General features: G+C 32.9%; 4 protein-coding genes and 1 long non-coding RNA gene across 5 annotated transcripts; 2 read left to right on the top strand and 3 right to left on the bottom strand.

Annotated features, from left to right (window-relative positions):
* The first annotated feature begins 2,126 nt into the window (after nucleotides 1-2,126).
* Nucleotides 2,127-6,417, top strand: LOC130970813 (uncharacterized). Its single transcript, XM_057897043.1, has 16 exons — nucleotides 2,127-2,328; nucleotides 2,408-2,439; nucleotides 2,552-2,663; nucleotides 2,778-2,875; nucleotides 2,979-3,075; nucleotides 3,255-3,344; nucleotides 3,456-3,518; nucleotides 3,665-3,739; nucleotides 3,825-3,890; nucleotides 3,983-4,060; nucleotides 4,355-4,465; nucleotides 4,546-4,623; nucleotides 4,715-4,834; nucleotides 5,065-5,108; nucleotides 5,185-5,212; nucleotides 6,028-6,417. Exons 1-16 carry the CDS (start codon nucleotides 2,296-2,298, stop codon nucleotides 6,040-6,042), a joined length of 1,140 nt encoding a protein of 379 aa, XP_057753026.1. The 5' UTR covers nucleotides 2,127-2,295; the 3' UTR covers nucleotides 6,043-6,417.
* A 1,519-nt stretch (nucleotides 6,418-7,936) lies between these two features.
* LOC130946795 (uncharacterized) lies at nucleotides 7,937-8,650 on the bottom strand. Its single transcript, XM_057875645.1, has one exon. It carries the CDS (start codon nucleotides 8,635-8,637, stop codon nucleotides 8,035-8,037), a length of 603 nt encoding a protein of 200 aa, XP_057731628.1. The 5' UTR covers nucleotides 8,638-8,650; the 3' UTR covers nucleotides 7,937-8,034.
* A 4,344-nt stretch (nucleotides 8,651-12,994) lies between these two features.
* LOC130984794 (phosphomevalonate kinase, peroxisomal-like) lies at nucleotides 12,995-15,212 on the bottom strand. Its single transcript, XM_057907607.1, has 6 exons — nucleotides 14,959-15,212; nucleotides 14,756-14,786; nucleotides 14,578-14,658; nucleotides 13,915-14,142; nucleotides 13,380-13,501; nucleotides 12,995-13,262 (listed from the first exon to the last, which is right to left on the bottom strand). Exons 1-6 carry the CDS (start codon nucleotides 15,210-15,212, stop codon nucleotides 12,995-12,997), a joined length of 984 nt encoding a protein of 327 aa, XP_057763590.1.
* Nucleotides 15,213-19,414: 4,202 nt separating this feature from the next.
* Nucleotides 19,415-23,070, top strand: LOC130941642 (replication protein A 32 kDa subunit B-like). The gene is given in 11 exon segments (XM_057870205.1): nucleotides 19,415-19,609; nucleotides 19,837-19,947; nucleotides 20,039-20,136; nucleotides 20,242-20,283; nucleotides 20,772-20,819; nucleotides 20,821-20,847; nucleotides 21,088-21,166; nucleotides 21,261-21,344; nucleotides 21,427-21,503; nucleotides 22,382-22,450; nucleotides 22,531-23,070. Coding segments are annotated over 11 exon segments (825 nt in total). The 5' UTR covers nucleotides 19,415-19,501; the 3' UTR covers nucleotides 22,613-23,070.
* LOC130941653 (uncharacterized) lies at nucleotides 21,260-22,537 on the bottom strand. Its single transcript, XR_009070689.1, has 3 exons — nucleotides 22,315-22,537; nucleotides 21,887-21,979; nucleotides 21,260-21,629 (listed from the first exon to the last, which is right to left on the bottom strand). It is a non-coding gene; the product is annotated as an uncharacterized LOC130941653 (long non-coding RNA).
* Nucleotides 23,071-24,013: the final 943 nt, after the last annotated feature.

Here is a 24,013-nt window from a genome sequence, read left to right as displayed (position 1 = left end):
ATTAGTTGTTAATATCAACCATGTAAATATTTAAAAGTTTTGGATTTAAAATTTGACAATTACTCAAATAAAGATGACAAAAATATTTATTTATAAAGTTATTTTGTTAAAAATATGTTTTTTTATTTAGTTATATTTTAAATAAAAACAATATTTTCGTAACATATCAAAATTTAACTTTATAATTTATCATCCCAAAAAAATATTTTTACATAAAAATAATTATAAAATTTCTGTTGAATATTTACGTAAAAACTAGAAAAAAAATGACAGAAATTTTGCTGGCTAAGAAAAGCTTAGGCTGTTTTTCTTAATGGATCCAACAGAAGTCTAAGCCCATAATAAAACACAATTCGCAAAAAGAAAAAGGCTATAGAAATATTGACAAGTTCTAAATATGAACGTCCAAAAATTGAGGACAAAACTGAAAGAGAGGGTCTCTTTGACTCTTTGCTAATAAAGAATACAATTTCAGCTGAGTTGGACTAACTAATTTGATTTAGTCGAATGATTCAGTTCATTCGTAGAAATGGATTTTTACTAGTTTTTTTAATACTTGAGAAAATACAGTGTAATTTTTTACCATTAATTTTATAAATGGAGCCAAAATTAAATATGAAAGAAAATATTGAAGAGTGAAAAATCACAATTAACATCATTCAGTTTTTTTTACTGGAGAGAATCCACTTCCGTTTATTCGTTTGTTTAAGTATGTTGATGGTTCAAATTTCGTTCATTTGTCAGTATTTTATAATAGATAATATGATCTCTACCCATTATTATTCCTTTAGTAATTTGACAACTGAAAACATTATATTGGTTTACTCCATAAATTACTAAGCAATTAACCAACGGTTCTATTTCATATCTAGGTGAGAACTACCAAAGTACCAAGTACCAAACAATCCATTATTACATAACAACTACTTAAGTAGCAGTTGGACCCCCAAGAAAACTTTGGGGCCTAGAAGAAAGAGGTTTCCACTTTGGTGAGTTTTTAATGGCAGGCCCATTACCAGAACTAGAAGGATAGTAGCCTAACGTGTATGTGTACCATAAATTTTTGACAGATAATAATAGCAATAATGCCACTCTTATGACTTATGAGTAAAGCATTCGTCAACCATTTTAACAATTTTAAATCTTAAAGGACGCCATATAATATATAGTAAACGAAAATGAAAATAGTTTCTAGCTAAAGTGCTGAACTAAAGAACCAATTTTAACTAGACTTTAATTACACCCGCTTTTTTCTTTCTCCGTTATTTTCCTTCGCTAAACAAACAAGCCTTAGTGTAACTGAATTAAGGAGAAAAATATGAATGGAATAAATAATTATGAACCTTTTCCTAAGCAAATGGACATGATGCATGGCACCAATAATTTAGCTTGTATTGTTTCTTTGTCCTTATTGTAGATGGCACGTGCCTTAAATGATGATGTCTCCCATATAATTGATAGACACATGGTTCCTTTCCGGGAAGAAAGGGGTGCCATTGGTGAAGAAAATAAAATAAAGAGTGAATACCTATTTGATCTCTGATAATTATTTCGAAAGGACAACGAAATTTTAAAAAGAATATCTAACCCGATTTTTGATATTTTTTTGAGATTGATTAGCTCCTAATGCTAAAAAAACAATATTAATTTTGTTGGCACTCCCATAAAAGTAAATCTTAGTAGCCAAATTAGATATTTATTTTTGTCAAATATATCCCATTATCTTTTGAAATAATTGCCAAGAACTATTTTAAATTTTTCTTTAAAATGAAATGACTCATCATTTTCTTATCATAATAGTAGAATGAAAAACAAGTATTAATTTTCCGAATTCAGTCACTACTCACTTGGCTCAGTTATGCTATCCATTGATGATTATGAATTATGATATGAGAAGTGCACCCTAACCAGAATTGAAGCAATGAAAAACATAATTAAGTATCTTTAGTTTGCATTTGGATTTCATATCCAATCAAAAAAGGGAAAAAAAGTACTACAAAATTCGGTCAATGGCTTTTCATCCAACGAGTCATACACCGCCACGTGGGAAATCTCCAGGTGGACCCCTTTAACTGGAGAGCACAATAAAATCACCGTCACGAGAGTGACGAGACATCATTCATTCACTTCTCCCCACAACAACAGCACCATCCCCCTTTTCCTCTTTCAAATTTTTGCGTAGATATTTCTTTTTTTTTTTCTTTTTCTTTCAAATTTGGCCACCGCTCAATAAACACTACACTTGAGAGTTTAGATCTGAAACCGCTGAAGCCACAGTGAAGAAGAAGAACAACAATGCCACCTACTGAGGCAGATTTTGATCTTAGGGTAAACCCTAACATACTCTTCCTCACTCTGCATTTGTTCCTTTCTTCTAATTGTGTTTTCTTTCTGGTTTGTTTTGCAGCCTTCTTCTCAGGCTTCTGCTTTCACCAGCGGGTGAGTTAGTTAATCCTCGCTGACTCGCTCTTCTTCTTCTGTGCTTTGCTGCTTTTATCTCCAGCCACATTTTCGGTTTTCAATTTTGATTCTTCTTTTTTCGTCGTTTCAGGGAGTACACGTTCGCCGATGTGGACAATTTAGAGCATTGCGCCAAGTATTTGAACCAATCCCTCGTCACTTTTGGCTTCCCTGCTTCCCTCGATCTCTTCGCTAATGACCCCGTGAGATTCAATTTCGTTTTCTCATCTACATTGTTTTCTCTTGCATAATCATTGTTACTAGTATTATTATTATTATTTTGGGGAAAATTTTTCAAAGGAGGTTGTTTTTGGTAGGTTTCAATTGCACGGACTTGCAATTGCATATACTTCTTGCTGCAACAGAGGCAGCGTGACGTGGAGTTCAGAGAGTCTGCTAATGACCAGAGACAGAGGTAAATTCTCATTTCAGAGCTTAATTAAATGTTCTAGCCATTTGAGGATTCAGCATAAGATGCAAAATTCTCTTGCACGATACCTGAATGAATGGTGTTGTAGATTATTATCCGACATATCAAGATTGGAGGCCAAAGTTGAGAGGCTTGAAGGGCAACTACAAGCCAAAGATAGAGAGATAGCTACTATTACTAGAACGGTAAGCATATAAAAAAATATAGTTTTAGCAAACGTAAAGTTTATGATTTTCTTGCTTAAAGGAAAAGATCGAGTGTATCACTTTTGCAAGCATTAAACTGTTTACTTTATTACAAAATAATGCTACTCTGTTTTTCTTTTCATTTTTTTTAATATGGGTATTTAATTTTTCTTGTCTAGGAAGCTAAAAATACAGCAGCTCTCAAGGCCCAAATTGAGAAGCTGCAGCAGGAGCGGGATGAGTTTCAGAGAATGGTTATTGGTAATCAGGTTAGAGAATGGATCTGCTTTACCTATTGCTGTGTGTTGTTTGCCAAACTGTGCTTCAAAATCGATCATTTCTAACTCTTAATTGCTTTGACTATTTGAATGTTCCCAAAGCAAGTAAAAACTCAACAACTGCATGAGATGAAGAAGAAGGAAAAGGAATACATAAAGTTGCAGGTAGGACATATCAGGTTTTTCTCATACAAAGAAGCAATGTGTTTAAGTTATTGGTGCTTGCTTAGTACGAACTTTACTGATGAAATATTGCATGACTCCGTAAGTTGTTAGTTCTCAATTCGAGGGGGTGATAATTTTACTTGCAGGAGAGGCTAAACCAAGTGTTGATGGAAAAGAAGAAGGAGTCAAGGTCAGGCATGGAGATAATGAATCTTCTCCAGGTATCAACCATTCATGTAGTTTTTATCTCTGCACAGAAGATCTTAAATTTCATAATAATTAGGTGTCTATGATATGTGTAAACAGAAGGAAGGCCGGCAACGTGGAACATGGAATGGGAAGAAGGCTGACAATGATTTTTATAAAAAGATTGTATGCAACTTGATAAGCTCTTGCCCTGTAATACCAAACCCATAGCATTGTGAAGACATCATTTACAATTTTTTTATTTATAATGTTGGAAGGTGGATGCATGTGAAGCAAAAAATCAAGAACTAATGGCAGAGAATACCGATTTAAGAGCATTATTGAGATCAATGCAGGTAGGCTCCTGATATTTAATTGTTATTCACTGAAATTCCTACATGAAGACAAGTTTGTGGCTTTATGTATGTTTTCTTCTGCACATGTTTTCTTTCATTCTATTTGATGTTATGTAGGATCTTTCATTTGCCTTTGTTAAATGTTTATTTTTCTACTTGTTTTTCATCCATTTTTTCTTAAAATAATCTGTTTCTCCTTTAAAATCTGTGTTACAAAGGCCGTATTTCTGTTGTATACCATTCCCTTTGAAGCAGGGTCCTTGATTATCAAATTACTGACTGTACTTATCACAGGGGGATATGCGTGATTTCCTAAATGCTCCTAATGGACTAGTGAAGGAATCTATGACCTCCAGCGAAAGATCTGACAGTGATCCGTCGCAATCTCCATTGGTTGGGAGGATGGTGTGGAAACTGTATAATATTTCATATTTTGTTCCCAGTGTGAAACTACCAAGTGAAACTAGTTAGTTTGTTACTTGCAGGATGTATTTGATCTTCCTTTTCACATGGCCAGAGATCAGATAGAAGAAAGTCTTCGAACCAAGATGGCTTCCATAAAGGTATCTATATTTTTCGATCTGTAAGTATTTTTACTTTTTAGATAGAATTGGCTTGTTTTGATTATTAATGCTTGAAAGTTGAAATATGAAGGAGCGCATGCATCAATTGCAAGATGCTCAGAAAGGGGCTGAAGTTACTTCAGAGGCTACTGAAAGGGAACTTGAGCTTGAAGCACAACTTGTTGAAGCAAGGAGCATTATACAGGAGCAGGTAATGTTTCATACTCTTGCAATTGCAATCACAAATCAGGAAAATTGAGGAAGAATAGAATAAATAACCTTGTATCTAGTCAAATGGTTTTTTCATCCAACAAATCCAAAGTCTTTCTCTTAATCACTATTTTCAATGTAACAACATAGTTTCTTGGTACTGGTGTGTGTGTTAATTTGACAATGCGTTGCCTCTCTAGGACTGAGAATTGTGATAATGTGTATTTGCAGGCATCCATAATGTCAAAACATCTTGCCAAGTCTGACAGGCCAAGGTACTCTTAGATTTGTTAAGATCTGTCAAATTATGCATGGATACAGCAAATTAACTTGCTTCAACAACTTTTACAGGGACTCTATCATCCCATCGGCAGCTGAGGTATGTATATTATAGTATGGTTTCATTTTTTTTCCATTTTAAAAATAATTTTTCATGCGAGAATTCGGTTATAGATTCTTTTTAATAACCAACACACTTTCAATTCATCAGTGAGATGCTGAGGGTTTTTTAACTATCAACATGTGGATTTCTTGTGGTTGATTGATAAGTAACCATGGGCAATAATTTGCAATGTGGTATACGTTATTTTGTAAAATGATTAGGCCTCAAACAAACATGATGTTTCATTTTACGCAGATGTCCGGTTGTTGAGTCTGCTATCCTGTTTTCGTACATGATAGATATAGAATATCTTTTGCACACCGAATTACATATGCAAATTGGAGGTTAGGCACTTAGGCATTTGTTAAGTGAGGCTCACTTCTGTTCTAGGCTCATTTAGCCCATTCTTAGAAATCTAGCTCCTAATAGACTTGTTTGTTACCTGAAATCTTGAAGCTAAATTGTTACCACTGGGACTTATAGAGCTGTGACCACACTTGTTCCCCTGCTGCGATGATAGTGGTAGTAGTGTTGATGTACTATTAACCTTCCATGAGGTCTCCATTTCTGATTCCTGTATTTGCTACATATAATTACGATTAACATATGATTGTGGTATTCAATCTCGAAAGTTAAAATCTTTATTACGTGTAACAACCAACCTGCCAATTGGTGGTAGCTTGTAATAACAAATAAGGTGAAACCATTGCTATCATTACTTTCCATTTAGCAGTTGATTTGTTGTCACTTGCTTCTTAATATGTGAAATTGATATGGCCTGCGTTGTGATATTGTCCTTTCTTGATCTACAGGCAGTGTGTAACTAACAAAGTTGAGGGCACTTACATTTGATGCTTCGCATGATAGTTGTTTATGTACACCTCTAGTGTATATGCAGGAACATCAAGGTTCTAGCATGTGTAACTGATCTTGCGGGTCCGTCCTACACTGCCTTGTTTTATGCCAACAAGCTCTGTATGGTGGAATGTTATTGTAATTATTATGAAGTTGTAATTAGTCTTGTACTCTTAGGTTGGAACTATTTCTAGAAAAGATATTGATGTCACAACTAACCAAATTTAGTAGCTTTTAATATTGGCATCTACAAGATTTCTGCTACTATTGGCTCTTGAAGCTGTAAGGTAGGCCGCAGTCTTTAAACTTTTTCTGTACAATTTTTTTAATATAAAATGACAATTTTTTTAAAATGATGTTTATATAACTGTGTACATTTTTTTTTTTGTATATCTTATTCCTTATCAATCATTTTTACTATGAATAGAAGGTATACAAGAGAGATTTATACTTATGTTGTGTACATAACATTTCTTATCAATTATTTTTAATATTAAAAATAAGAAATGTACAAAAAAATTACGAAAAGCATTATTTGTATGAAAAAGTGCATATAACATTAATTATATGAAAAGCAAATACAAATAGATTCATTAGGATGTAGGGTTCTAAAATTGACAATATATATTTTTTTATTCCTATAGTTTGTTAAGCCCAGTTATACTGACTATATTTTTATCAAGGGTAAATATTAAATTGGTTTCTACGTTTGGGCGTAATTATATTTTGGTTCTTAAGGTTTAAAGTGTCTTATTTGAATATAAAAAAGTTTTATTTAGCTTTAGTGTAGTCTCACCATAAAATTAAAGTTAAATAATTAACAAAATATCTTACATGACAACAGAATTTATTATTTTTCTTACAATTTAAATGAAATATTTTCTATAGAACTAAGGAGAATGATAAATAAATGTATTGATACATGCACAGTTGATTTTGTGCCTCTGGAACTTGTACTTATTCTTCATATTATCAACTTTGTTCTTGTACTACTGTCATGTAAGACATTTTGTTAATTATTTAACTCTAACCTCACGGTGGGACTAAATTGGAGTTAAATGAAACTTTTTTGAATTCAAATAAGACCTTAAGTACCAAATTAGAATAGAGGACCAATTTAGTATTTTATCTTTTACCAATGATTTCCACTGTTTTTTACTTTTGTTTTTTCTTTTTTGGTGTTTTATTTGAAGATTTCTACTTTCATTATTCTTTATTCTTTTAGGTTCTGGTTCCTTTTTAAGTTTTTCTCGTCGTCAGTGTGTGTTTTTTTTCATTTTTTTATTAATTTTTTTAGTGGCAATATATGTTATTAGTATTTTTTTTTTTTTTGGTTTTATGTTATTAGTTTTTAACACACAAAGGGGCTGGCCTAGCGTTCTTTCATGGCTTAGACCCAATATACTTTAAAATGGCTTGAATTAGTTGTTGATCACAGACCAAGAGAACAAAAATTCAAAAAAAAAAAAGGTAGTTGATCAACAAAATTAAAAGAGAACGTACGTGACTTAATTTTTAACTTTGAAGAATGAAGGTGAGAAGTTGATGAGTTTCTGATGACAGTATCTACTAGTCAACTACCGTGTTATTTTCTAAAGGAAAATACATATACACTAAATTATATTTTGTATATAAATATATGTATTGTTTAATTTATTTTTAATATATATTTTATATTTTAACATATATTTACACTTACCATGGTTATTCTAAATAATTCCCCTCAACTCAACTTAACAAGCTGGAGGTGTTACTGTTTACATATTGCATATTAATATAAAAGTGATATATGATGCATAATAATATATAATGCATGCTTGTTACTTGTTCATGAAGAGGTCAGGTGTGCACAATTTCATCCATTACATTTCATTTCATATCAAAGTAGTGTGTGTGTTATTATATTCAAAATGTAAACATAAAAGTAAATCAGAACTTATTACGATATAACATTACAAACAACGCTACTCTCGCCTTGCAATTGAAACCATAACACGCACATTAGGGAAGCAACCCAAGTTGAAGGGTCTTCCATAAATCACCCTTTCCCTCGAAGATGAAGACGAAGAACAAGAACAAGAAGAAAAAGAAGAGTAAGACAACACTGAGCCACGTGGTGATGATGATGTCATCATTGTTGATTCTGAATCCGAGCTGTAATCTACATTATTATTCAAGAAACCAACATCCTCGTCATAACAACAACAACCTCCTTCACTGTTATTACAACATTCTTGCTGTGCTTTCTTGCTCCTCATCATTATTCTTCTTCCCCCCTTCTTCCAAAATCGAAGCCTCATGAGCTTGGTGTGTTTATTGGGTTCATAGTGGATGCATGGCTTTGGGAGGCCAAGGCTGACAAGTGCCGGCGGAGGAGTCAGCGGAGGAATCACTTCCTCCGGTGACTTCTCTTTCGCAACCCCGGGTTGTTTTTCCCATTTGAACGGAACCCCTCCTTCTCCGCCGCCACTACGGTAGTATGAGAGACGAGACGAGCACCCCACCGATGATCTTCTTGACAGAATCTTACTCATCACTGCTCTCTCACTTTGGTTCTCAAAATCCATCTTAATTTCCAAATGAACAATGCTTCTTAATATGTGTGTGTGTGAGTTATTTAAGGACATACACAACTCTCTATCTATGTAATATATATATAGAGAGAGATAATTAGATATGGAATTTGATGTTGACTATTTTGAGTTTGTGTTATTGTTAGTTAGATTGATTATTGTTGATGGTGTGTTTGTGTTAATTACTTGTAGTTTGAGTGACTTGAGATGTCTTTTTTGTAATCACAAGGAAACAAATTGAAAAAGGCATAAAGAGTGTGTGTGTGTTGTGTCGTTATTTCTAAGTGACTAATATAATTATCATATTTGTATTGTTGGGCGGTCTCTTCTGCATGTGAGATTTAACCAAACCCTTAAAAATTGCCATTACCCTTCTTAATTAATTTAATTTCTTAATCACACTACTTTTAATTATACATGTAAGGCATATACATATATTTCTCAACGAGTTATAGTTCAAGGAGACCACTTCAAAAAGACATTAAAAATGTCTTTTTTTTTAAGATGTTTATATGTATTATGATATTATTAGACATTTTTATTAAATCGGTTAGTAATTTATTTTTTAATAAATTAGAATAAAATTGATTTAATATACTAACAACAATAAATTCAATTGTTTGCATTATAATTATTAGACCCGATTTGATCCGATCGATTTACACAATTTAAACCGAATCATGTTAAAATTTTTTGATAAAAAAAACAAATATATCCCTGATTTTTTGTTTTAAAAAAAATGATTCAGTAAATTATGTAAATTGGTTTGTTTAACCGAATCTGATAGCAATTAGATTTATTGTTATTGTTATAAAAAAATTGGTTTTATTCTAATTTATTAAAAAATTAAAAAATAACTAGTTTATTAATACATCTAATAATAATGCGATATATAAATATTTTTGCAAAAAGATATTTTATGGGTCTTTATAGAAGCATCCTCCATAGTTCAAATGACATACTATTAGCTTTTTAATATTGAGGAATCATCAAAGTAATAACATTTACATTTAGAAAAATAAATGCTTGTTTAAAAAGTTATTTAAGATTGAAAAGGATATATACTTTTTAACTTAACGAACCTTACATTTTTTTATTCTGAAAGATTAATACAGGATAACTAATTGAACTTCTATTTGTGAACAGCTTTGGTTGGGAAATTGATTCTCTTTTGTTTCTCCATTGCGAAGAAAGCAACCTTCCGTTACTTTGGAAACTACCTAATGTTATTACGTTCATTGAATTTTTATGATTAATTACAAAGCTACTAGCTATCTAGTATATACTATTGTAAGAATGAAGTTGTTTATGAAGTAGATAGTTGACTTTTGACAATCCTTATCTTTAGTTAGACCCGTCGTTTTAATATAATTTCTTTGAGTATGATTTTGGAATAAGCTAACTCGTATATATACACATCTTAGTCTTATTAATATTCTAATTCTATATATGAATAGCCTTGATTAAGGAACACGACCACTTTTGTTCTCATCAGCTTCAAGAAAAAACCCCTTTTAAAACTTAAGAATATTAGTGTTCGTTTCGGAGCTATTATTTTAATAAAAAAAATTTTATTAATAATTTTTTTTTATTTTTAATATGTTTAACAAATTTTTAATAATAAAATAAAAATATTAAAAAAATAACAAATATTTTTTAAAAAAAGTATAATTTATATTTTTTTTAAAAGATCTTTTTTTTTTTAAAGAATTTTTTTTATATATTAAATAAATAAAAAATACTTTTATATTGTTATATTCAAATAGATAAAAAAAATTTTTACATGAAATATTTAAATATAAAATTATTTTTATTTTTTTATAAAATATTTTTTAAAAAAATAACTCAAAAAAAAATATTTTCTTAAAAGTTCACCCAAATAAATCCTTAATGTATTATGCTCAAAACCCAGTAAAAGGTCTTGCTAAAATATAAACCCGAAGTCACAAACGCTAATAACTAGTTTCATTTAATCATCATCTAAGGAACAACGCGTCCTGTTTTAATTTGATTGTGGTTATGTATCATTTTATATATGATGTATAGTTTGAAGGTATTGGGGTAACTGCCCTTATACATGATTGTCAATTAATATAAAGTCATATATAATATCTTGCTATTCACTCACAGTGTAAACGCGTGTGCCTCTCCAATCACACTCTATCATGTGCCTTAGCTTCTATCTCATGGATGCATAGTTGTAACTAGTTCTTACATAATGTGAAAATAGTGTGCTTATTAATAAACATCGTATTAATTTGTCTCAAACTCAAAGTAGTTAGCAGCAATGAATTGAGGTGGGATATACAAAATTCCCTTCAATACCTTTACTTTCAAAGGGTTCGAAGAATAGACTAGAGTTTTCTCATCAGCATTTCTTTTTAATCTTCAAATGGCTAGTGAATATATAATTGTTGTTGTTTATTCGAATATAACAATATCGTATAAAGATGATAGTGCACATTTTAAATATACAGTCATTTTGTTATTATACATATTTGACAGTTGTATTTATTGATAGAGTTTAAAAGTTTGATTTTAGTCAATATGAAAATGTTTGACATTAAACATGTTTAAAAAATTAGGCATCGGTTCATTTCGCTGGATGTTATGAGGAATATTCAGTATAATAAAACTTTGCATTGAGTTGGTGGACATTGACAGTAGTTCTTCTTCTTCCTCACATGTAGTCCCAACAGGTTGTGCAGTGCTAATTTGGTTTCCAAGGAGTTCGATTCAGACGAAGAGTGGGTCCAATCAGATTCTGATCGTGATAGCGATGACGATACATAGTTTATCCCAAAAACTAAACTATTGTCTTTTACTTCCTCACGACATATATTACCACTACCGTACTATTTTCTAGCCGAGCCCAAGTTCCAAGCCGATATTCGACATTTTACCTAAATGCTATGCAAGTGGAGCCAATGCCTTTTAGTTTAGGGAGCACCGACGACTATAACACAGATGTGAGCGTGGAGCTAAAGATTGACCATAGATTCTACAGTAGCGAGTCCGTTTATCTTGCCATAAAAAACTACCACTACAAAAAAAATCGTCAGATATCGATAGTATAAATTTCGCGAGTAATTATTTATCAGCAAATTTTTTCGTCCGCCGCTAATTATCGGTGGATATAAATTTTTATTTGGCAAAATTCTTGAACTTGTTACCATCTGATTAATTCCCCAAAAAATCAAACAGTAACTTAAATTTTAAATTTTTAAAAAAAAAATTTAAATGGTAACACTTCCTTAGATAGTAACAATTTTTTTTACAATCTTAATACACAAATAATATCACTAAATCACACTTGTATTCTAATATAAAAAAAAAAAGAATTTTCATTTTATTTCTCTCCAACCAAACAAAGTTTCATTTCTCTCATTAGCTCATTCTCTATTAAGTAATAGTATGAACTATATGTAGAAGGGTTAAAATAAAGCATCATAAATATATATTTTTTATTTAATTCTTTCTTCTATATCTAATTTACTAACTTTGTGATATTAGGGAGTCACAAATCAAGTAGTGTTACAAGATCCAATGATGACTACATGTAGATGTAGAACAAATTCACAACTAGAAAATAGATAAATACAGACAGATTTATAGACAGATTTAGTCTTTATTACAGACGGATTTTTGGTTACCGACGAAATTACTGACGGATTTTGTCCCTCTGTAAAAGTCCGTTGGAAATTATTTATCGACGGATTTTTTTTCCGTCGAAAAATTACCGACGGATTTTTACTAGTTACCGACCGATTTTTTCTCTGTAAATTCTCCCTCCACTTCCTGAAGGCGAAAAACTTACAGACGGATTTTTCGTCTGTAATTACAGACAATTTTTCAGACGAATTTTCTGTCTGTAATTACAGGCAGATTTTCAGACGGATTTTTCGTCTGTAATTACAGGCGAATTTTCAGACGAATTTTTCGTCTGTAATTATAGACAGATTTTTAGACGGATTTTTCGTCTGTAATTACAGACGGATTTTTCGTCTGTAATTACAGACGGATTTTTTGACTGTAATTACAGACGGATTTTTCGTCTGTAATTACAGACGGATTTTTCGACTGTAATTACAGACGGATTTTTCGACAGATTTTTTGTCTGTAATTTAAACTTTGGAAAATCATTATTACAGACAGAAAATCCGTCTGTAAATCTGTCTGTAAGGTAAAATAGAATTTTTTTTATTTTTTCTAAGTACAAAATAAACTTGTTTTCATACAAAATAAATATAAATTTAATACAAATTTTTATCTAATTTATATTCGAATATTTACAATATTTCAAAAAATAAACAAATTCATCATATTAAAAATAAACAATATTTACAATAAATTATTCAATATGAATTGAAGATACAGCTGAAGTGATTTCATTTGTTCTAGGATCAGCACTTTCTAAAGAAACGCCACAAGGATCTTCTTTAACCAGAAGGGCAAGAACATTGAGTGAGCTCCATGTTTTTGTCACATTGCTGCTTGAATCTCCCAAAGTAACAGCAAAGACAGCATCAAATCCTCCTGCTCCTGGAACTCCAGCCAACAACACTCCTTCCAAGTTTAGTGTAGCATCTAAAAGTTTTGTTTGTGATTCTGGTTCAATTTGCATGAATTGTAAGGAAAGAGTAGTGATATTCTACCAGCAGATATAATTTATAATCAACATCATTCAAACAGAAGAAGCCTAATAATAAGTGCCAAATCAATAAAAGGAACTTACAGGAACACCTGCAGTATCACCCATTAGGCGCATATGATATCTAATCCCAAGCATAGCTTCTTTTTCACCTAGCAATGCTTTAATAACTGCTTCCTTGTTGGGTTCAGAAGCTTGCTCTATCCACTGTGAGAATTGTATTTTCAACATCAACACAAGAAGAAAAGCAAGAACATGAGAGCCTGAAGTGTAGTCTCAAGAACATGAAATCACATATGTGCATTAGAAATTCAGTCACACCACTTGAAACTGAAAACCAGGCAAACAGTAAAGTTGGATATATAATCTCTTTCAAACCCATCAAAAGTCAACTTAATTGTATAAGTCTAATAGTAAAGATGTCCTATCTCATTAAAATAACTAATAAACATGAATGTAGAAATTTAAACTAATGCAAGACATACCATAAGGCCAAAATGTTCTAGTTATTTAACAGTGAGCATTATCAATCAGTTTACTCTACATCCACAGGAGTAAAAATTCTAATTTTGATGTTACTTCTATTAATTAAACAACCACAAATGATTTGAAAGAAATACCTTTTCTGATCTGAGCTTGCTGCAGCTATCAATCATAGATTTATATGCATCCCATTGTTCCTTTGCTAATTTACTCAAAAAGTTCAGTTGAATTTCTAACTGCGAATTCGCCTCTGACAGTCTTCTCCATGTGTTCAGGGATTTTTGAGGGTCAGACTTTTGCCATTTGTTTACAACACCAACCATTGATGGCGTAGATGAACCACCAGTTCCTAGTTCTCCTAGTAACTAAAAAACGATATATAGTCAAAATATTAACCAATAGATTTCATATTCTTCTATATAATTATATAATCATTTAATGTTCTTTAGTAGTACTAATCATTTACAGTGACAATATAATTATACAGTTATGCTCACAATAAATTCAATTATGCACAATAAAAATAAACACTTTTATCTAGACTTGCATTTCAATCACCATTAGTTTTCCTTATCAGACCTCTCTCCTTCACTAATTTTCCTAGGAATTCTGTTAGAACCATCATCATTCTGTTAGAGTTTCAGTTACTCAGTTAGTGACATATTTATTACCACCACTCTAACCTAATAACACCACTCAGATTGCACAAGAGAGCAAAGCACTTTTCTTGGAAGCGAGATGTTCATTTCATTCAATGTGAAAATAAAAAAGGAGCTAAAGTGGATTGTTGAATGTATTACCCTAGAAGAATTCAGACGTTCCTTCCAAGCTTTAAAAACTGACTTAACACTTCCTGGTCTTGCCTCATTCAAAGCAGATACCTGAAAAATGATTTTATGTTTTTAACAGAATCATTGAAAGAATCAGAGGAATTTTTTACGACTCCCAATTAATAATGGCTTTGAAAGACACAGAAACCATGAAACCATATAAGCACACATAAACACACCTAAGCAGGATCAAAATGAACAGCAAAACCCAGCTAGGCATTTTGTCAAGCACTAATTGTGCATTACACTTTCAATGTGATTCACTCAGTAATAAGCATACATATACTCCAAATCCAACACTGGAGAAAAAGGAGCCGTTCACAACACTGGAGAAAAAGAGCATTTACTCACCGGCTGCGAGGAGGAAGGGCAGTGGCAGAAACACAACGGCGACACAGAGAGAGAAGGAGAACACTCGAACAGAGGAGACGACCAACGAGCTTCCAAACGACGGCGAGGGAGCTTCCAATCACGGCAACACAGCTTCCTACGACGGCGACAGATCTTCTACGGTAGAGGTGGAGGCTGTGTCTGTGTAGGGGATGCGGTGGCTGCGAGGCTGTGGGGGTTGTGGGGAGCTGCAAGGGCTGATGCGGGGGCTGCATGGCTGCAGTGGCGGTAGAGACTGCGGTGGCTGTGGGCGGCGGGCTGCAGGGCGAAGAGTTCGAAGGATGAAGGCAAAGAGTTCGAATAGAGTGTGAATGGAGTGTTAATGGGAGGTGATAAAATTAGGGTTTTCAATATTTCTGACGAATTTAATTTAAATTACAGACGGATTTTCCGTCTGTAATAATTTAATAAAACGCAGCGTTTAGTTTATTTAATTATAGACGGAAAATCCGTCTGTAACCAGTTCTCACGAAAAAAATTTAATTTTTTCGACAAAATTATCGACGGATTCTCTTTTCCGTCTGTAATTTATGCTAATCCATTTTTTTGTTTTCCAACAAAAAATTCCTCTGAAATTCTCTCTGTATTTCCGTGGGATCAAATTCGTCGGAAATATCCGTCTGTAATAACTAGTTTTCTAGTAGTGATTGATGCTCAATGTTAATCACTGTAGCAACAACATTAACTTATGTTGTTAAAAAAAAGCAAGCTCACATTTGTCTAAATTATCAACAATTTATTTAACTCCATCAGGAAAATAATATCAATTCAACTTTTCTCATATAAACGACATAATTCAATAACAACAAAAAAAACCATTCATATATCTTTCCATATTCAAAATTTCAATTGTCAATTGAACTAAAATATATTCAATATTATTACATACCATTTACCTGAATATTTTACAACTCGTCAGTACCCTCATCTTTAACATATAGTTCAATATTCAATTTAACAATACATATATGACATTTAGAAACAGACCAAAAGAACTCAACACAAAATTAAATTAGAATAATCTAATAAGTAAATAGTTAACAAAAATGACAAGAAATTAACCTGTCTAAGCAACTTAACAACAACATTAATATTAGGATGATGAGCTACCTAAAAAACCACAGCACATAGACAACTTACTTAGAATAATTTCATGTCAATGAATACGAATACTAAAATAAAACTTATTAGGATAATAATAAAGAAAAAAAACATAAATACACAGTAATAAAACATATCCAACTGAAGAAAATAAAAATGGGATTAGGGTGTTTAAAAAGGAGTTAGAATTTTTTTTATTTAAAATAAAGTAAAAACGAGGATAGAATAGGGAGAAAGATAAGAGCAACCTACCTAGAGAATGGAGGAGAGACGCAACTTTGGTGACAGAAGATGCAGCAGCAAAACCAACAACGGCAAAGACAGAGGGAGAAACTCCGTTTCAGGCAACAAAATAGGATCAAGGCGAGTCCATGAAGTCTTTGGAGAAGAATGCAGATGGACGGCATTAGCAGAAGGTGGCCGGGGGTAGAGAGAGAAGATAGAAAGAGAGAGGAGAAGCTTAGAGAGAGAGATAGAGAGTATGTTTCAAAAATGATGGAGGAAGGTTCGCGTTTTGAATTTAGGGCAAGTTTACTATCGGATAAATCCGACGGTAATGTATTGCGGGTTACCAAAATTCAAAACGCGAACCTTCCTCCCACTAATTGGGTTTACTAGCGAATTTTTCTGTCGATAAGTCCCACGCTAAATTTTCTGCCTATTTTTTCTCCAATTATTACCGGCGAATTTACCGTCAGAAAAGAAATTCCATAGGTAAAGCTGACGCTAGTGTGCATCGCTAAATCCGACGGTATTCAGCTTTTTTCTTGTAGTATACAACATTTGTCAAAGTGTAGAATATTGGATGGTTGAATCTGATTATCTGAGGTATCATTGTCAATGCAAATATTAGGTTGTAGATTGTCGGTGGAGCATTAAGATTGCATATAGACAGCATCTTGGTTATTGCGAGGTTCGTAAATACAAGGCTATGAACATATGCTTGACGTCAACAATGTCTAAAAATCATTCAAATATCAACATCAACTTGATTTGCAGAGTTATTTTTTCATGATAGAAGGCAAATTTTTTAAAGTTTTGCATGTTTTTGGAAAAATGGTTACCTTTTTATCATATTATTGCTGTAAGATTTCTAAAATGGTTGACATTTAAATCAAATTAGGTAATTCTTCCATTTCAATTAGAGTGTTACAGTGGGCAGTGGAGCAGAGCTACATATTTAAGTCATCGTACACAAAGTTTGGATGGCGAAGCAAAAAGTAATTACTGAAATCTATAGGGATTGAGAAGAGTTGTACAACCAGCTTCCAAAGTTGCTAAATGTGATTGAGCAATATTTGTCTGGTACGGTTCATGATATCAAGCTTGTGACATGTTATGAAGACATCCTCTGGAGGGTCAAGGTAAGTAGTCCGTTAATGTTTACCGACGACTCTGGTACATGATACGCACTCCTGAACTATCAAATAACTCGATCTAGGTGATGGAGTTCGACGAAATAAAAAGGACCAAAGAAACCACTACAATATGCGTCAACCTCTATTTATCGCTACACATCCACTGAAGAATGATATTATGCATCATAATGTATCCACCAAAACTACAAAGAACAACACACACACCCACATATATATTATGTCAAATTAGTGATGAACATAAATAAACAGAATTTACTAAATACTTTTTATGTAAACTTAAATACCCTATCATAAGAGGCTAAGTCCAGCTACTGCCTCCAATTCAATAGCTTTTAAATTATGTCATTTTTATGTTGTGGTAGCCTAGCCAACCTGCCGGAGTACATCTAGTGCAGCGTCAACAGACATCTGTCTCAGGCGAGCCTTCAATCACGTCATCTTAATGGGGGAAAGACTCGGCCTGCTGCACACTCTCCCACATATCCTGACGCAATGACAACTCTCTAAGTGCCTCCCCAACAATCTCTCATGTGTCATGATTGTAATAAGTCTAAAAATCACGACTGCAACCACCTACCGACTCCCCATGTATCTACAAGCCAATGTGATAAGCAACATCTTGAAGGGTGGTGGTACACTTACCCCACCACATGGAACGAATGGGTTCTAAACATCATCTCTCAACAAAGACTAACAGGAGCGAGTTGTTGAAGTATAAATTTCTAGCTCAAGGTACATGGACAACAGCAGACTCCTCTAAATAAAGCAACAATGGTTCAGGCAATCCTTCCACTCCTGAATCCTTATTTCTCATCGGAAATAGAATTCACTGACTCTGTGTAATTTTGACATTAAGGTCAATTTAAACCGCCACAAACAATGATATTTATTATGTAAAGCATTTCTAAAAATCTAACATCCATAAATCACTATTCATCTCAATTATAATAAACTACGATAATTTGCTTAAATCCAAATATTTCTACATTAAATTTTAACCAATGCTATCAATAACACCTATTATGTAAGGTATATCTAAAAATCTATCAATCATAAATCAATATTTATCTCATTCATAATAATCTACAACATGTAACCTAAATCTAAAGATTTTTACATTAAATTTAAAAATCTTCTTAATTTATATATTTTTAAAAATCTATTCCCTATTATATTAAAGTTATCCTAAACTCATAACTAATAACTAACCAACTAACAACTATTATATAATAAGCAATAAAAAGTTAATTTAAATTCTAACCTAATCATCAATGTGTCCTGCGATATATTTGTCTACATTCAAACAATTGATATTGTTATTCTAAGTTATTGCGACAACAAACTTTTTTATTTTTTCTTCCTTTTTCTCCTTTTTTCTCTCTATTCTCTCAAATCTCCAACCTTCCAAAACTAAACAAATGATTCAAGTGTAATGTACACTGACTATTTAGGAAATGGATCATCTCTATTTTTTTTGTCATTGGAGAGAATAAAGTGTAATCTCCCACCTTTAATTCTACAAGTGGGACAAAAAATAAATGAAAGAGAAAAAACAATGAATAATGAGATTTTTCACTATATACCATCCATTTTTTTTTTTCATTAGAGAGGATTCACTCTCCGACTATTTGTGTTGTTTTACAGTGGTCTTATCGATTTCACAAAAATACCTGTATTATTGTAGGAAAGCTATTTTATTTTTATTGTGCTGGCATGGGTCGTATAATACCACTCTATTTTTATTGTGCAATCCTAGACTGTAAATAACAAGATAATGCTTAAAACGGTAAAGAAAAAAAAATTAAACCATGAGTAAATATGATTTTTTTTTATTTAAATAAAAAAGCCAAAAAAGAAAAGGGAGAAAAAAAATGGCGGGAAACACATGTTTGGTCCTTAAAAATGAAAAAGAAGAAAAGAGCAGAAAGGATTTGATAATTGATATGAGTAGCAGTTACATTTTCCACACGAATTCGTGAAATATCTTCAGTTTCAAATTCAATCTCTGCATTTCGAAGCATATTATGTATGCCAGCCAGTTTGACGGCAACGCCGCCTTCTCCGGCGGCGGTTTCATGCCCTCTCAGACCACTCAGTCCCATGACTCTTCCTCCACCTTCCCTACTTCCAGAGTAAACCCTCTTTCCACTGTCCTCAATTTCATCATAATCTTAACCTTAATCACCTTACTTGTCACAATAAAACATTAATTAACTTCACTCTCATGTTAGGGTTTAGGGTTTTAGCTTCCTCCGAATACTAAACTTCCGAGTCATTTCAGAAATTGCTTTATTGATTTTCCCTTTTTCTTTTTTATTTACTTGCTCACTTTATTAATTTCTTTTGTTTTGGTTTTCAGAATCGGGATGCTCAGTCGTTGCTACCTTTGACGGTGAAGCAGATAAACGATGCGTATAACTCGAGCGATAATAAATCCAATTTGATTGTCGATGGTGTTGATGTCAACACTGTGTGTTCTTCAAATCCTTTAGCGCTTTTTTTTTTTTTTGGGGTTTCTGGTTCTCTCTTGTTCTGAAGGTTAACACAAACCATTGTTGTAGGTTACACTCGTAGGAAGGGTATGCAACAAAAATGGGATGATTACTGAAGTTCATTTTGTCCTTGATGATGGCACTGGAAGGATTGAGTGTAATAAATGGTGAATGTTCTAAAAATTCTCTTAGTTTATTGCCAAAAGTTGCACTATCATTTATTTTTTTTTCAGTTCCTTTTTGTCAAGGATGAGTTTCTTATTTCCGTGCAGGCTTCAAGAAGCAGCGGAATCAAATGAAGTGGACGGTATCATGTATGGTTTTACACTGCATTTCCTAGTTTGAGTTTTCCATTTACCATCTAGCATATGTATGGTTTGATCTGTGATTCCTCTCTGTTTTTCTTTGGAGGAAGAGACAAAAAAAAAAAGGGGGGGTTGAAAAAAATGGTTCCAAATTTTATTAGTGAGTTCCATGTGCAATTTTACTTGTATATCTTCTTCAACAAAAATTTTGCCTCATATTTACACTAAGATTACTTGGGGGATTTATTTCAATATGTAGAGAAGAACACTAAGGAACATTACTATCAATTTAGAAACGGAAATCTGTGATTTGGGAAGCTCCCCTTTTTTCTTTCTATTATTTATCTATCATTCTGCAGCAGAAGCTGGATATTTTGCACTATAGTTGTGTGTAAAGTTGTTGTTAACACAAATCCCCCCCCCCCGTTCTTTTAGGGAATAAAAGATGCTTTTAGTATAGTGTCATGCTAAAATTCTTGATTCATAATTCATTATAGGGATGGAGTATATGTGCGTCTTCATGGACAATTAAAAGGCCTTAATGGGAAGGATTTTGAATGTTTTCTCGTTTAGGTATGATTCGAAGTTTACCTTTCACTTTTTTATTTTAGCGGTTCAATATTTGGATTTATATCGTATATGTAAGGTTATGACTTATCAAAAATATTATTCTATCACCAATGAATGGCTTCCTTTCAGTAAAATTCAATATGTAAGGATGCCCCATGCTACTTATCATGTTGTCCAAGTAAATGATAAGGCAGATATGTTGTTTTCTTGACAGTTAAATACTTTACTTTGTGTCACTTTCAGGCCTGTGACTGACTTTAATGAGATTGCCAGCCATTTCATTGAATGTATATATGTCCATCTCTACAATTCCAAGCTAAAGGTAGATTTATTGTTGAGTTGGACAAATTGAATTTATATTAACTGTACCATACACTTATATTTCTTTTTGTAACGTTACATGGTAACATTTTCAGGCTGCTGTGCCTAACCAGCAACATGTTACAAATTCAACACCAATAACACCCACAAAAGGTTACCAGGTTCTCCCACCAAATCAAGTAAGATAATGGACCATAGATTTTCAGTTTGCACTTCATTTTTATATGGTCTCCTCAGTGGTTTGCTGGATTTTAATTGTAGTTCTCTGGTCAGCATAACAATGGTCAGCCGAGGTTCGAAGAAATGGTCCTGGATTTTTTGCATCTTCCCCCACACAGGTGATCTTTTGAAAGTTATTTTGATATATTATTTGATCAGGTCTTGTTGACCATATGCCTATCTCCCTGGTGCCTTTGTTTTGTTTGAATATCTGTTGTTTGTGCATGTGATGCATGCATATAATCCTATAATTAGCAAAATCTAAGCCATTGTCTGATGCGTAAATGGAAATATGGAATGGCAAATTATCCAATTTTAGATTTGATGAACGATTGTAAGGGGATTTCTTGTTCAACTTTAAGTGAAAAACATTTAATTGGTTAACAAAGAGTTGAAGGGCATCAACCTATTGGTTTACATGATGGGTGTGGAACTGTCTGCGTGGTAAAGGAATGGTCTGCTAGTGTAAATTATACAAAATGTAAATTGGTAAACTACTAACCTGTCACGTGACTGGGTCGAAAAGTTAAGTCTCTGGCTTGACTTTTGCTGGTATCCGTTCTGGTATGAATTGGATAACCTTCCATATATTCTCCTGCAGTAACGAGATTAGGGGGCAAAATGCAAGAATTTGGGCTTTTGTTAATTTTGGAACTGACTAGAGTTTTCCACAATCCGAATATAAGAAAATTTGCAGTATGATATATTAGAATTAAACATTGAAGGTAACTTATATTCTGGATCAGCTGATTTAATTAGATATTGCAAGGTTAATCATACAAAAGCATCATTCATTCAAGCATTCTTATAATTAAAGTTTGCACTTACTTTCTATAATATATGCAGTATTGCATTTACTATGCTTGATTTGTTTACCCTTGTCCATTAATCAGAATATTATATGTTCATATTCCTTGGTGGAATTCTTACTTGATACATGGAGACTTGTCTGGCATAATGGCATTCACATCTCAACTTTCTGGTACTGATGTTTCAGTGCATCGGAAGGGGGAGTCTCTATTAAACTTATTGAAGAGCAACTTCGACTTCCTAAGGACAAGCTGATGTCTCTCTCTCTCTCTCTCTCTCTCTCTTTCATACACACACACACACACACTTTTGCTGACTCTATTTCTGGTTTTGCAGGTTGGCTATCAAAAATCTTATTGACGAAGGCCAGATTTATGAAGCTATAAGTGATCACTATAAGTCAACCATCAATGGTTGACATTTTAATATACGAAGATATAGTTTGTGCGGAGTTCCAATCATCCTTTCTATGCCTGTTAGTAAGGTTTAACGTGTGAATATGAGCAATTAAGCGTACTAGTTATGCTAAGATCTATGGATTTAAGCAAAGTAGGGAGTTTGCTGGTTCTTGAATCTTGATCTACTTGTTTTGTTTTGTATTTTCTGTCGATGTTTTTCTTTTATATCATGATAAGAAATGGTCTTACAAGCTTTTTTTTTTGTCTTGACAAGGTGCTAGTTTTTTCACTCTGATAAAGAATTGTTTTTAGGGCTTATTGGATCCATTTATGAGTACGGACAAAAAAACAAGGAACCATTAATGGGCTACACTTTGGGCTCTACGTGATACGATTTCGTTTCAAACATTGGGCCTCTCGGTCTCATGCTCTTTTATAAGAGTAGAAACCTTAAAACAATTCGAGCTTTGTTCCTTTGGGCTATTAATTTGAACTGCATGGCCAACAAAATTTGAAGTGTTAACTCAAATGTTCCAAGAACATATAACTTTCTATTTGATACTGTCTAGTAAGTACAAGAGTAAACTCGTATGATGCATGAGATTGTAAAGCGTTGTTTAATTACCATCTTTTTTGATTGTGCTTTATGTTGATACTTGATAGAAAGGTAGCCTTAATGCTAAGAGCTCACTCAAACTATAGAACCTTGAAGAGTTGAAGTGTCTTGAAACTCCTAAACTCTATTAGAAGGTGCAAGTGGAAGCATGACTTGGATGCTTCCAATTCCACCGCCTCTTCCTCTTGTGGCTGAAATGGCACGTGTAAACACAAGGTCTTGTATCCATGTCACGTGCTGCGGCGATAGACGTTAATACCAATTACTAATACCACTCAAGTAGCCACGTGCATTCCCATTCTCAAGGTTTGACAATTGACCCTCATGTGGAGGCACCGTTTTCACTCTACCTCCATAATTAAACTCACTAACATTTCAATTATTTATTTATAGATTTAGATATAGCAGTGTCCAAGTTCTCTTCCCGAATCCGTATAATACACAGTTCGGTTGTTAGCGTATACTGATTTATTTAATGTTTAATTGGAATTATACACCAAAGTTAGGAAAACGACAAAAGGAAAATATCTTTTTTTGGCTTAAAAAACGTGGAAGGCCTATTCTTTTGCAATAGAATCATAATCAAACCCACACGTACAGTGAATCCTAAGTGGGTCCCACATTGGTATATGTCTTAAATCATGTAATGATCAGACACAATGCCAACACCTTTCTTTCTCACTCTCTCCAAACTTAGAATGTAAGAACAATATTTAAATCAAACACAACTAAATACATAAAAACAATAGAGAATTGGAGTAGCTAGAATACAAAGAGGTGAGTGCAAGAAAGGATCAAATGAAAA

Source organism: Arachis stenosperma, chromosome 1 (assembly GCF_014773155.1).
Source record: "Arachis stenosperma cultivar V10309 chromosome 1, arast.V10309.gnm1.PFL2, whole genome shotgun sequence".
NCBI lineage: Eukaryota > Viridiplantae > Streptophyta > Magnoliopsida > Fabales > Fabaceae > Arachis > Arachis stenosperma.
The sequence above is the reverse complement of the archived record's forward strand: the minus strand, read 5'-3'. Positions and strand labels throughout refer to the sequence as shown.

What these genes read in the sequence shown, in the direction of transcription:
- LOC130970813 (XM_057897043.1), top strand. Translation starts at nt 2,296, where the DNA reads ATGCCACCTACTGAGGCAGATTTTGATCTTAGG. An exon ending in ATGATTTTTATAAAAAGATT is followed by an intron (nt 3,891 to 3,982) that starts GTATGCAACTTG and finishes TAATGTTGGAAG; the next exon opens with GTGGATGCATGTGAAGCAAA. An exon ending in GGAGCATTATACAGGAGCAG is followed by an intron (nt 4,835 to 5,064) that starts GTAATGTTTCAT and finishes GTGTATTTGCAG; the next exon opens with GCATCCATAATGTCAAAACA.
- LOC130946795 (XM_057875645.1), bottom strand. Translation starts at nt 8,637, where the DNA reads ATGGATTTTGAGAACCAAAGTGAGAGAGCAGTGATGAGTAAGATTCTG.
- LOC130984794 (XM_057907607.1), bottom strand. Translation starts at nt 15,212, where the DNA reads ATGCAGCCCCCGCATCAGCCCTTGCAGCTCCCCACAACCCCCACAGCC. An exon ending in GCAAGCTCAGATCAGAAAAG is followed by an intron (nt 13,502 to 13,914) that starts GTATTTCTTTCA and finishes CAATTCTCACAG; the next exon opens with TGGATAGAGCAAGCTTCTGA. An exon ending in GGTGATACTGCAGGTGTTCC is followed by an intron (nt 13,263 to 13,379) that starts TGTAAGTTCCTT and finishes ACAATTCATGCA; the next exon opens with AATTGAACCAGAATCACAAA.